This window comes from Oncorhynchus gorbuscha, linkage group LG14 (genome assembly GCF_021184085.1).
Source record: "Oncorhynchus gorbuscha isolate QuinsamMale2020 ecotype Even-year linkage group LG14, OgorEven_v1.0, whole genome shotgun sequence".
In the NCBI taxonomy this organism is placed as follows: Eukaryota; Metazoa; Chordata; class Actinopteri; order Salmoniformes; family Salmonidae; genus Oncorhynchus; species Oncorhynchus gorbuscha.
This window is the reverse complement of record NC_060186.1, coordinates 54,650,578-54,664,081: the sequence shown is the minus strand read 5'-3', so window position 1 is coordinate 54,664,081 and position 13,504 is coordinate 54,650,578. Positions and strand designations below refer to the sequence as shown.

The 13,504-nt window shown below is 45.6% G+C and overlaps 1 protein-coding gene across 3 annotated transcripts in view; it reads right to left on the bottom strand.

The window, feature by feature from the left end:
• rcan2 (regulator of calcineurin 2) overlaps positions 1–13,504 on the bottom strand; it is a 117,622-nt gene that overhangs the window by 14,292 nt on the left and 89,826 nt on the right. For all 3 annotated transcript variants that reach the window (XM_046298508.1, XM_046298507.1, XM_046298509.1), the window contains 2 exons: positions 6,740–6,913; positions 1,221–1,392 (listed from right to left, as the gene is read on the bottom strand). In XM_046298508.1, the coding sequence (XP_046154464.1) occupies positions 1,221–1,392; positions 6,740–6,913 (346 nt within the window). The remainder of the gene's footprint in view (positions 1–1,220; positions 1,393–6,739; positions 6,914–13,504) is intronic.

Genomic DNA, 13,504 nt, shown 5'->3' with positions numbered 1-13,504 from the left:
ATTTCAAATGACAAGAAGACATAACAGCTGACTGATTCCCATTTGCATCTGCTGCTTGCTCTGACTAAACCTCTTACTCAAAGACCGCCATCATTATCAAGCCAGACACAATTGTGGTTGTCACTCTCTCCTGACTGAATGACATGGTGGTTGAGGTGACGATATCCCAGAGGAGAGTCGGGGAGGTTTAGAGAGAGACTTGTTGATATTCCTCTCATAGCAGAGATGAATAAACCATTAGTGTACAGGGAGTCAGTAGTGACAGGTCGTTAACGTCTCTCTCACCCTCATGCATTATTCATGGTTGACACGACGACGTGCAGCGGGACCTTTGTGAAGAGAGGGGCACTGCTTTGGGTCGCGGCTCTTTCAAGTCGGCGGGCAAGTTCAATGTAGCGAAGCAGCACTGCCCCTCTGATGGCATGGAAAACAGAGGCAGACTGGAGCAGTAGACTGAAGGTGTGTAGAGGATACATTACGGAACTGGAGTTCTGTTCATTAAAAATCTAAATCATGTCCTAAACCAGGGAGAGATGTTACCGGCATGACATGTCGCTCCATCTCAAACTCGGTCATATCCTATTGTGTGTGAAATTCCTTTGAAGCAATAGATTTCAATGGAAACCTACTAGGTAGCATTACATAGCCTGTGACGGACAGCCCCAAACAAGTCCATGGATCTAAATACACGACTATTTGAGATGGACTCTGGGTTTAAATACTTGTGTAAATGGCTTGTTGCCTGTAATCAACCTGGTGGACCATGTTCCCAATGGGATCAGACCAGCGGCTGGGGAGTAGAGAGGGCGACCTGACTCATCTTCTATGAGACGCCAGAGGATGTATTCTACTAATGCCAAAAACATTTAAAGGTACAGGTTCTGACCGGTGGATCTTTTAAACAGGAAGAATGTGACCCGACGTCCTGCTTGACCGAGGGGAGGTGCTCCAGGATGTCATATTACATCACGTATCACTGGATATATTTACGGAGGGAGTGAGAGTTGTGAGCCAATAGAACAGCGTGTGAGAGGAAGATAAGAAAGAGAATGAGAGACAGAAATGACGTAAGGAGTGAAACAGTGAGAACAACCGAAAGGTGTGAGAGAAGGGTTGAGACAGAGAAAGTAAAACTGAAACAGAGAGGTCGCGCTCCGAAAAGGAGAGTAACGGAGAGAATCAAAAGCAGCATGTAGTGTGTAACTTGTGGTATGACTCACCGGGGCCCAGCTTGGCCACAGCATAGAGCAGGTCGTAGTTGATGACGGGCGTGGTCTCGTCTATCTGCTGCCAGCCAATGGGCGGTGAGCCGGGAGGGGAGATGAGGAACTGTTTAGAGGGCTGGGGAGGTGCCAGGTGCAGGTTATCACCATCTGATACTGGGTTCTGGACCTGAGGGAGGAAGGGATAGAGAGACAGAGGGATAGAGAGGGGGAGAGGGGGGGGGATACAAACCAATTATTAGTGAATCAGTGTTAATCAGATGTCTCTTAGTGATTGGCTGTACGATTCTACACTCCAGACAGTCAGTTAGTTCCACATCTTAGTTCCAAGGGTCCTGCTGAGACCTGATTCAGCCAGAGAGCTGAGGTTAAAGGACACTGACTGGGAAGGATCCTTGTCTGGGCCATGGGTTACTCTCCACTGTTCCCCAAGACCAACACCAGTCTACTGGGTTACTCTCCACTGTTCCCCAAGACCAACACCAGTCTACTGGGTTACTCTCCACTGTTCCCCAAGACCAACACCAGTCTACTGGGTTACAGACCTCCCTGTTCCCCAGGATCAACACCAGTCTACTGGGTTACAGACCTCCTTGTTCTCCGGGACCAACACTAGTCTACTGGGTTACAGACCTCCCTGTTCCCCAGGATCAACACCAGTCTACCGGGTTACAGACCTCCTTGTTCTCCAGGACCAACACCTGTCTACTGGGTTACAGACCTCCTTGTTCTCCAGGACCAACACCGGTCTACTGGGTTACAGACCTCCCTGTTCCCCAGGATCAACACCAGTCTACTGGGTTACAGACATCCCTGTTCCCCAGGATCAACACCAGTCTACTGGGTTACAGACCTCCCTGTTCCCCAGGATCAACACCAGTCTACTGGGTTACAGACCTCGCCACTTTAAACAATGCTACCTTATATAATGTTACTTACCCTACATTATTCATCTCATATGCATATGTATATACTGTACTCTACATCATCGACTGCATCCTTATGTAACACATGTATCACTAGCCACTTTAACTATGCCACTTTGTTTACTTTGTCTACACACTCATCTCATATGTATATACTGTACTCGATACCATCTACTGTATGCTGCTCTGTACCATCACTCATTCATATATCCTTATGTACATGTTCCTTATCTCCTTACACTGTGTATAAGACAGTAGTTTTGGAATTGTTAGTTAGATTACTTGTTGGTTATCACTGCATTGTCGGAACTAGAAGCACAAGCATTTCGCTACACTCGCATTAACATCTGCTAACCATGTGTATGTGACAAATAAAATTTGATTTGATGATTTGATTTGACCAACACCAGTCTACTGGGTTACAGACCTCCTTGTTCTCCAGGACCAACACCAGTCTACTGGGTTACAGACCTCCCTGTTCCCCAGGATCAACACCAGTCTACTGGGTTACAGACCTCCTTTTTCTCCAGGACCAACACTAGTCTACTGGGTTACAGACCTCCCTGTTCCCCAGGACCAACACCAGTCTACTGGGTTACAGACCTCCCTGTTCTCCGGGACCAACACTAGTCTACTGGGTTACAGACCTCCCTGTTCCCCAGGATCAACACCAGTCTACTGGGTTACAGACCTCCCTGTTCCCCAGGATCAACACCGGTCTACTGGGTTACAGACCTCCCTGTTCCCCAGGATCAACACCAGTCTACTGGGTTACAGACCTCCTTGTTCTCCAGGATCAACACTAGTCTACTGGGTTACAGACCTCCCTGTTCCCCAAGATCAACACCAGTCTACTGGGTTACAGACCTCCTTGTTCTCCAGGACCAACACTAGTCTACTGCGTTACAGACCTCCCTGTTCCCCAGGATCAACACCAGTCTACTGGGTTACAGACCTCCTTGTTCTCCAGGACCAACACCAGTCTACTGGGTTACAGACCACCTTGTTCTCCAGGACCAACACCAGTCTACTGGGTTACAGACATCCCTGTTCCCCAGGATCAACACCAGTCTACTGGGTTACAGACATCCCTGTTCCCCAGGACCAACACCAGTCTACTGGGTTACAGACCTCCCTGTTCCCCAGGATCAACACCAGTCTACTGGGTTACAGACCTCCTTGTTCTCCAGGACCAACACTAGTCTACTGGGTTACAGACCTCCCTGTTCCCCAGGATCAACACCAGTCTACCTGGTTACAGACCTCCCTGTTCCCCAGGATCAACACCAGTCTACTGGGTTACAGACCTCCTTGTTCTCCAGGATCAACACTAGTCTACTGGGTTACAGACCTCCCTGTTCCCCAAGATCAACACCAGTCTACTGGGTTACAGACCTCCTTGTTCTCCAGGACCAACACCAGTCTACTGGGTTACAGACCTCCCTGTTCCCCAGGATCAACACCAGTCTACTGGGTTACAGACCTCCTTGTTCCCCAGGACCAACACTAGTCTACTGGGTTACAGACCTCCCTGTTCCCCAGGATCAACACCAGTCTATTGGGTTACAGACCTCCTTGTTCCCCAGGATCAACACCAGTCTACTGGGTTACAGACCTCCCTGTTCCCCAGGATCAACACCAGTCTATTGGGTTACAGACCTCCTTGTTCTCCAGGACCAACACCAGTCTACTGGGTTACAGACCTCCTTGTTCTCCAGGACCAACACCAGTCTACTGGGTTACATACCTCCCTGTTCCCCAGGATCAACACCAGTCTACTGGGTTACATACATCCCTGTTCCCCAGGATCAACACCAGTCTACTGGGTTACAGACCTCCCTGTTCTCCAGAACCAACACCAGTCTACTGGGTTACAGACCTCCTTGTTCTCCAGGACCAACACTAGTCTACTGGGTTACAGACCTCCCTGTTCCCCAGGATCAACACCAGTCTACTGGGTTACAGACCTCCTTGTTCTCCAGGACCAACACTAGTCTACTGGGTTACAGACCTCCCTGTTCCCCAGGACCAACACCAGTCTACAGACCTCCTTGTTCTCCAGGACCAACACTAGTCTACTGGGTTACAGACCTACCTGTTCTCCAGAACCAACACCAGTCTACTGGGTTACGGACCTCCCTGTTCTCCAGGACCAACACTAGTCTACTGGGTTACAGAGCCACATCACCACCTGGCCTGTCATCTTGACTAACAGCTAATAGGTCTAGATCACATGTAGATCATCAGAGTGCTGTGAAGTGTCTGTGTGCTCCAGCCTCCAGGCAGCACAGCGTAACACACCGGCCCTGCAGATATTATGTCTAACAGGAATATAAGTCATGTACTTAATCTCTCTCTCTCTGTCTCAGGGGAGTGCTTGTGATCCTGATAACCACTGGGGGAGGAATTAGAAAGGCCTATTGGCTAATGTGGAGCAATCACAAGCTGCTTCTGCAAGGAGGAGGGCGAACACTCTCTCACACACACACACACACACACACACACACACACACACACACACACACACACACACACACACACACACACACACACACACACACACACACACACACACACACACACACACACACACACACACACACACACACACACAGGAGAGGGTTTTATTATTATTAGTCACACTGCATCAGTGACAAAATGTAAACATGAGACTATTTTCTACAAACACATTTTTTCCAAAAAACTACACACCCTAACCAAAGTTTGGGTACATATATATATATATATATAGTACCAGTCAAAAGTTTGGACACACCTACTCGTTCAAGGGTTTTTCTTTATTTTGACTATTTTCTACATTGTAGAATAATAGTGAAGTCATCAAAACTATGAAATAACACATACAGAATCATGTGATAACCCAAAAATAGATTTGATATTTGAGATTCTTCAATGTAGCCACCCTTTGCCTTGATGACACCTTTGCACACTCTTGGCATTATCTCAACTTCACTATTGTCTTCACTATTATTTTACAATTTTGAAAACAGTAAAAAAGAAAAAAGAAAGAAAAACCCTAGAATGAGTAGGTGTGTCCAAACTTTTGACTGGTACATATATATATATATATATACAGTTGAAGTCAGAAGTTTACATACACTTTAGCCAAATACATTTAAACTCAGTTTTTCACAATTCCTGACATTTAATCCCACTGTAAATTCCCAGTTTTGGGTCAGTTAGGATTACCACTTTATTTTAAGAATGTCCATTTGGAAGACCCATTTGGACCAAGCTTTAACTTGACTGATGTCTTGAGATGTTACTTCAATATATCCACATCATTTTCCGGCCTCATGATGCCATGTATTTTGTGAAGTGCACCAGTCTCTCCTGCAGCTAAGCACCCCCACAACATGATGCTGCCACCCCCGTGCTTCACGGTTGGGATGGTGTTCTTCGGCTTGCAAGCCTCCCCCTTTTTCCTCCAAACATAACGATGGTCATTATGGCGAAACAGTTCTGTTTTTGTTTAATGAGACTAGAGGGCTTTTCTCCAAAAAGTATGATCTTTGTCCCCATGTGCAGTTGCAAACTGTAGTCTGGCAGTTTTATAGCGGTTTTGTATCAGTGGCTTCTTCCTTGCTGAGCGGCCTTTCAGGTTATGTCGATACAGGACTCGTTTTACTGTGGATATAGATACTTTTGTACCTGTTTCCTCCAGCATATTCACAAGGTCCTTTGCTGTTGTTCTGGGATTGATTTGCACTTTTCGCACCAAAGTACGTTCATCTCTAGGAGACAGAACGCATCTCCTTCCTGAGCGGTATGACGGCTGCGTGGTCCCATGATGTTCATACTTGCGTACTATTGTTTGTACAGATGAGTGTGGTACCTTTTGGCATTTGGAAATTGATCCCAAGGATGAACCAGACTTGTGGAGGTCTACAATTTGTTTGGCTGATTTCTTTTGATTTTCCCATGATGTCAAGCAAAGAAGCACTGGGTTTGAAGGTAGGCTTTGAAATACAGCCACAGGTCCACCTCCAATTGACTCAAATGATGTCAATTAGCCTATCAGAAGCTTCTAAAGCCATGACATAATTTTCTGGAATTGTCCAAGCTGTTTAAAGACACAGTCAACTTAGTATATGTAAACTTCTGACCCACTGGAATTGTCATACAGTGAAATAATCTGTGTGTAAACAATTGTTGGAAACATTACTTGTGTCAAGCACAAAGTAGATGTCTTAACCGACTTGCCAAAACTATAGTTTGTTAACAAGACATTTGTAGAGTGGTTGAAAAACGAGTGTTAATCGACTCCAACCTAAGTGTATGTAAACTTCCGACTTCAACTGTATATATATATATAAATGTTTTGCAGGATGTAACATATCATACAAAATGGACGATGTAGTACACATTTGTACAACATTTTTGGGGACCCTTTTTGGCTCGTGAGCACTATGTTCAAAAACTACTGCTGAAATTATACAAAAGCTCTGGAGCATCACTTTAATGTGCCCTTTCCTTCCAGCAATAGACAACAGAACTAACATAGGGGGTAAATCAAAGTCCCAGTCTGTTGGCAGTCAGTCCTGCTCGTTGTACTGTTTAGCTACTGACCTGGGCAAAGTAGAGTTTGAGCTTCTTGCCTCTGAAGGGCGTTTCGTGCAGCTCTATCCTGGCGCTGGCGGCTGCTTTGGGGTTGCTGAAGTTGATGCGGACACGCCGGAAGCTCTTGAACAGCTGAAACGTCACCCGCTCATCGTAGGCCAGGAACAGGGCCTCGAACATCTCCTGAACAAAGCCAATATAGAGAGACAAAAACAAACCACAGATGAGGTTGTGCATAATATGGTTTCAGGTGGTAAATGCCAAAGCATGAATAATACAGTAGACTGAGGGAGAGGGAGACATGAAGCCGTGTCTGGGGTGAGGTTCCCTGCAGCCTCCTCCAGTAAACACAGAATCTTTTCTCCAGTTAATAAGCTGTTTATCATGGACAGAGGATGCTGCAGGTCTCTTTACTGGGTGTAGATGTAACAGTATAGCTTCCGTCCCTCTCCTCGCCCATACCTGGGCTCGAACCAGGGACTCTCTGCACACATCCACAACAGCCACCCTCAAAGCATCATTACCCATCGCTCCACAAAAGCCGCGGCCCTTGCAGAGCAAGGAGAACCACAACTTCAAGGTCTCAGAGCAAGTGATGTCACCGATTGAAACGCTATTAGCGCGCACCATCGCTAACGAGCTAGCCATTTCACATCGGTTACAGACAAGACTATGTTTCCTGTTGCCTCACCAATAAACCTCCCATTCATTAAACCTGGCCAGATGAGAGATGGAGAGCAAGAGAGAGTGAGATAAGGAGCTGTCTGTCCTGTCCTCCTTAGTGCTGCTGGTTTCCTCTCGTCTTGATAGATCTGTGTGTTCCTCAAGGAGAGGTGTCACCACAGAAAGGTCAAGTCGAGTGGCACTTCCCTCTGTCACTCACTCAGCCTATCTATAGATGCTTTGTTATCATTAGTGTTGGTGAGATCATTAGTGTGTGTGTGTGTGTGTGTGTGTGTGTGTGTGTGTGTGTGTGTGTGTGTGTGTGTGTGTGTGTGTGTGTGTGTGTGTGTGTGTGTGTGTGTGTGTGTGTGTGTGTGTGTGTGTGTGTGTGTGTGTGTGTGTGTGTGTGTGTGTGTGTGTGTGTGTGTGTGTGTGTGTGTGGAATCTAGCCTAGCTGCTCGTTTAGCATTAATTTCCTGCCGGAGAGCAGAGCTAATGAAGGTGTCTAATTTGAGGATAATCTCACATCCCAGACCTGCCCTGCCCTGGGCTCCGTAAAGCGAGGAGAGAGAGAGGACAGAGAGAGCGAGAGAGAAGGGAGAGAGAAAGAGAGACAGGGGGAGAGACAAAGTGAGGGAATATAGATACAGCGGTAGGCAGAGCGAGGGGAAAGAGGAGAAGAGGGGAGACAGTCAGTTCTGGGAAATTCTCCCACAGCCTCAGGGCTGATCTCTGACACAAGATCTCTGTTCATCAGACTGTTAAACAGCCATCACTAACATTGAGTGGCTGCTGCCAACATACTGACTCAAATCTCTAGCCACTTTAATAATTAAAAATTGGATGTAATACATGTATCACTAGTCACTTTCAACAATGCCACTTTATATAATGTTTACATACCCTATATTACTCATCTCATATATACTGTATTCTACACCATCTACCTCATCTTGCCTGTGCTATTCGGCCATCGCTTATCCATGTATTTTTATGTACATATTCTTATTCGTTCCTTTACACTTGTGTGTATAAGGTAGTTGTTGTGAAATTGTTAGTTTACTTGTTAGATATTACTGCATGGTCTGAACTAGAAGCACAAGCATTTCGCTATACTCGCATTAACATCTGCTAACCATGTGTATGTGACAAATAACATTTGATTTGTTGCTGTAGCTATGTTCTAGAGAGCTGTCTGTCCTCTATGGTCCCACCCCATGACCCCAGGATGACCCCAGCAGATAGAGTTCATAGACCAGGTCATTCACAGGTCAAGTGGACAGTATACAGTTGAAGTCGAAAGTTTACATACACCTTAGCCAAATACATTTAAACTCAGTTTTTCACAATTCCTGACATTTAATCTTTGTAAAAAGTCCCTGTCTTAGGTCAGTTAGGATCACCACTTTATTTTAAGAATGTGAAATGTCAGAATAATAGTAGAGAGAATGATTTATTTCAGCTTTTATTTCCTTCATCACATTCCCAGTGGGTCAGAAGTTTACATTCACTCTATTAGTATTTGGTAGCATTGCCTTTAAATTGTTTTAACTTGGGTCAAATGTTTTTGGTAGCCTTCCACAAGCTTCTCACAATACGTTGGGTATACTTTGGCCCATTCCTCCTGACAGAGCTGGTGTAACTGAGTCAGGTTTGTAGGCCTCCTTGCTCGCACACACTTTTTCAGTTCTGCCGACAAATGTTCTATGGGATTGAGGTCAGGGCTTTGTGATGGCCACTCCAATACCTTGGCTTTGTTGTCCTTAAGCCATTTTGCCACAACTTTGGAAGTATGCTTGGGGTCATTGTCCATTTGGAAGACCCATTTGCGACCAAGCTATAACTTCCTGACTGATGTCTTGAGATGTTGCTTCAATATTTCCACATAATCTTCCTGCCTCATGATGCCATCTATTTTGTGAAGTGCACCAGTCCCTCCTGCAGCAAAGCACCCCCACAACATGATGCTGCCACCCCCGTGCTTCACGGTTGGGATAGTGTTCTTCAGCTGGCAAGCCTCCCCCTTTTCCCCCCAAACATAACAATGGTCATTACGGCCAAACAGTTCTATTTTTGTTTCATCAGACCAGAGGAGATTACTCCATGTGCAGTTGCAAACCGTAGTCTGGCTTCTTTATGGCGGTTTTGGAGCGGTATAGGACTCGTTTTATTTTTGTACCTGTTTCCTCCAGCATCTTCACAAGGACCTTTGCTGTTGTTCTGGGATTGATTTGCACTTTTCGCACCAAAGTACGTTCATCTCTAGGAGACAGAACGTGTCTCCTTCCTGAGTGGTATGACGGCTGCGTACTATTGTTTGTACAGATGAACGTGGTACCTTCAGGCTTTTGGAAATTGCTCCCAAGGAAGAACCAGACTTGTGGAGGTCTACAAAAAAAATGCTGAGGTCGTGGCTGATTTCTTTTGATTTTCCTGTGATGTCAAGCAAAGAGGCACTGAGTTTGAAGGTAGGACTTGAAATACATCCACAGGTACACCTTCAATTGACTCAAATTATGTCAATTAGCCTATCAGAAGCTTCTAAAGCGATGACATCATTTTCTGGAATTTTCCAAGCTGTTTAAAGGCACAGTCAACTTAGTGTATGTAAACTTCTGATCCACTGGAATTGTGATACAGTGAATTATAAGTGAAATAAATCTGTCTGTAAACAATTGTTGGAAAAATGACTTGTGTCATGCACAAAGTAGATGTCCTAAGCAACTTCCCAAAACTATAGTTTGTTAACAAGAAATTTGTGGAGTGGTTGAAAAATGTGTTTTAATGACTTCAACCTAAGTAAGTGTATGTAATCTTCCGACTTCTACTCTAGATGTTTGTGACAAACACTGAATTCTGTGAATTCATACGTTAAACCACAATGGAAATCTCCCATCTCACTTAAGTTATATGACAGGTACTTTTCCCAAATTAGACGTTGTTCCATTATAACAAGCAGACTTTAAATACAGCCTTAAAGAGAGAGCGTAGCAGGGTACATGGGCTATTTCCCTCCCTCTTTCCACATGGTGCTGAGCTAAAATGCTATTCTAGCAACTTCTAAATGAGCCGCCACATCTAGCCAGCAGAGTGTGAAAATAAGCACTTTTAAAGGGAACATCTGGTTCTTAGCTGTGGACCTGAAAATAGATTTACTGTAAATTGATAAGCAGCGCATGTATATAAAAAAAACACTTGAACACATAGGGATTTCATTTATCTCTCTCTTGTTTGAAGACAGCCACGATATCCTCCTTTGAAGGATCAGCAATAGTGAGACTGCATGGGCAGGTTACAGAGAGTGTGTTCATGCAATGCAAATTCAATTCAATGGATCTTTTGTTAGTCGGTGGATACATTCTGTGCCAAGGCAGTGCTCCGTCAAATAAACAATCTGACCACGTAACATTGTTTACAAGATGTCTGTTTGAAACTAGTCTGACGGTTTAGTTCCACGATGTCACATCTCACTCTCATCAAAACATCTACTCACAACAATTTGAGTCAGTCGGATACAATAGTCGTCTCTGACAAAGAGAGCGTTCTGGCAGCTTGATATTTTCAGAGCCGGTGACAGATGACAATATGACTTTCCTTGGTAGAGCTCATCTGTAGAGACAGGAAGATCATTCAGACAGTCACTTTCCAATCCGGTAAATGTGTTTGAGAGCTTGTTTCATGTTAGTGTATGTGTGAGATTGGTGGCGAGTTGCAGGCTCCCGATGCGGAGTGTGTGTGTATGTGTGTTTGTGTGTGTCCTGGCAGCTGACAGCTGGGACTGGTGTGTGAACTGCCTGGGAGGTGGAGATGAGTGGTGACAGCTCAGTTCAGGTTGCTGTATCACCCCCGGTCTGACGGTGAGGGGATTGTGGAATAGAGCTCTGTCCAGTAGATGAGGCTCTGGCTCACTCCAGGTACCTTGGATCAGCACATTGTCGGGCGATGTGTGAATTCACGCAAAGATTGCTGCTCCGCTTAAGAAGTGTGTTCAAAGTTTCACCTTGGGATGATGTTGCCCCCTAGACACTGATAAGAGGTCACTTTTGCATTCTTCTCCCTAATGGTCTAAGGTCATGATTAGGGAGGCAAACTGATCCTAGATCTGTACCTAGAAGCAACTTCTAGCCAGAGCTAAGGCAAAAGCAGACAATGTCCCTCCCTGTGTTGCATACAACTCATGAACATGAGACTGGGTTCCCTCTGTGTACAGTAACATTCCAGCTCAGATGATTTATCTATCTCCAGTAGTCTATAGCCTCAGACAGACCCACACCACACAGAGCAAGAGAGTGCTCCATCAGCAATGGAATGCAAAGCAGCAGCAGCAGCATTAGCAGGGCAGTATGTGGATCTGAGCTGACTTATCATGGAACCCATCACACATTAAACCTTATCCACCAATCAATCACCCTCAGGGTCAGGTGTATGTTCTATCACTAGGGCTTATACTTACATAGGCCTAATGCCATTAAAATACTTCCTAGACTGTTCTACTTCAGTCTCTTCTGCCGAGAGGGCATTGTGAATGTATAAAACAATTAATTACATTCCTTTACATACATGGACAGTGAGGTGAAGAGAGGAAAGTATAGGGAGGCTTTTGTTGGAGCTGGAACAGACATTGTTTTCTAAAAATACTCCTTCTTGATGCATTACCAAAGGACCAGCGGGTGCATACCTCCTAGTTAAGCAAATGGCTCAGGTACATTAGTGGTGGAATAATGCACGTTGTTCAGGAGAAGGGTTTATTAAAAAAAAAGGTAATTCTGAGGGAGGTAGAGATTGAGGCTGAGGCCCTGATGTGATCTGCACGGGCGTGTGTGTGTGTGTGTGTGTGTGTGTGTGTGTGTGTGTGTGTGTGTGTGTGTGTGTGTGTGTGCGTGCGTGCGTGCGTGCGTGCGTGCGTGCGTGCGTGCGTGTGTGTGTGCTGTGAGTGGCGGCTAGGTAGTGAAGGCTTTCTGGACACTTGTCCCCCTAATGGTGAGTCCATATCAACATATCAAATATCAAACATTGTGAAGGGTGTATGTCAGCCTAGCCTTTTGGGGGCCCTAAGCAAAAATCTTGACAACGGAGATAATTTCTTGCAAATATACACATTTTGCCATGGGGCTGTCATGGTTCCACCTGTCACCAGAGGGCGGCAGACACTGCCTTAGAGACTATAAAGACAAAGGTATTTTCAGTTACTAATTATGATTTCCTTTTAGAGAGGTGTGATTTCTGTTACCCTTTGCAGAAGATTGATTCATTTGCCTTGTGCGTTTTTCTCCTGAGGGAGTTATCAAGTCATAGTGTTTGTTGTTTTCCCTAGTTTTACTTTGTATCTACTGTTGAACTTTTTCCAAGTAAAGTATTTACATTTATTCTAAATCACAGGTTCCTCGTCTGGTTCTCTTCTCTGCTCCTGTATCCTAACTCACCACGTCACAGTAAGCTTCTGCCCCAACAAGGACCCAGCACAGATCGACCAGATCAAGAACGTTATAACCCACCAAGGAGTCCTGCTGGGGCAGGAGCAAGAACAATTCCAAATATGAGTGACTCTCTAGGCACTTACCGACGCCCTCCAACCACTGAACACCCCCAACCCAGGAGTCTCAGCGCCCAGTAGATCCCCAATGGAACCTGCACCGGGAACCAAGGAGCCCAGCCCCTGAGCAGTATGATGGCCACCCAGGAAGATGCAAGAGGTTCCTCACTCAGTGCTCTCTGGGTTTCAAGCTACAGCCCTCCTTGTTTCACACCGATCAGGTCAAGATCATCGCTTTACTCTCGAGCAAAGCGGTGGCTTGGGCAACGGCGGTGTGGGAACAGCAGCCACCATCCTGCAGCTCCATATCAGTCTTCACTTCTGAGTTGCGACGAGTCTTCGGAACTGGGAGAGGACCACGAGTCCCTTATAATGCTGGCAATCAAGATCGAAAACCGCATCCGAGAACGAGTGAAACAGCGACCCTTTGACAACACCCCAGTATCCTGGCTTCTTGGAGTACCCCAAGACTCCGGATCGAATCACTGAGGAGCCCATGCAGCTGGGACACACATGTCTGAGCCCACAGGAACGTAACAGGCGCATGAGCGAAGGCTGCTGCTTCTACTGTGGAGGTC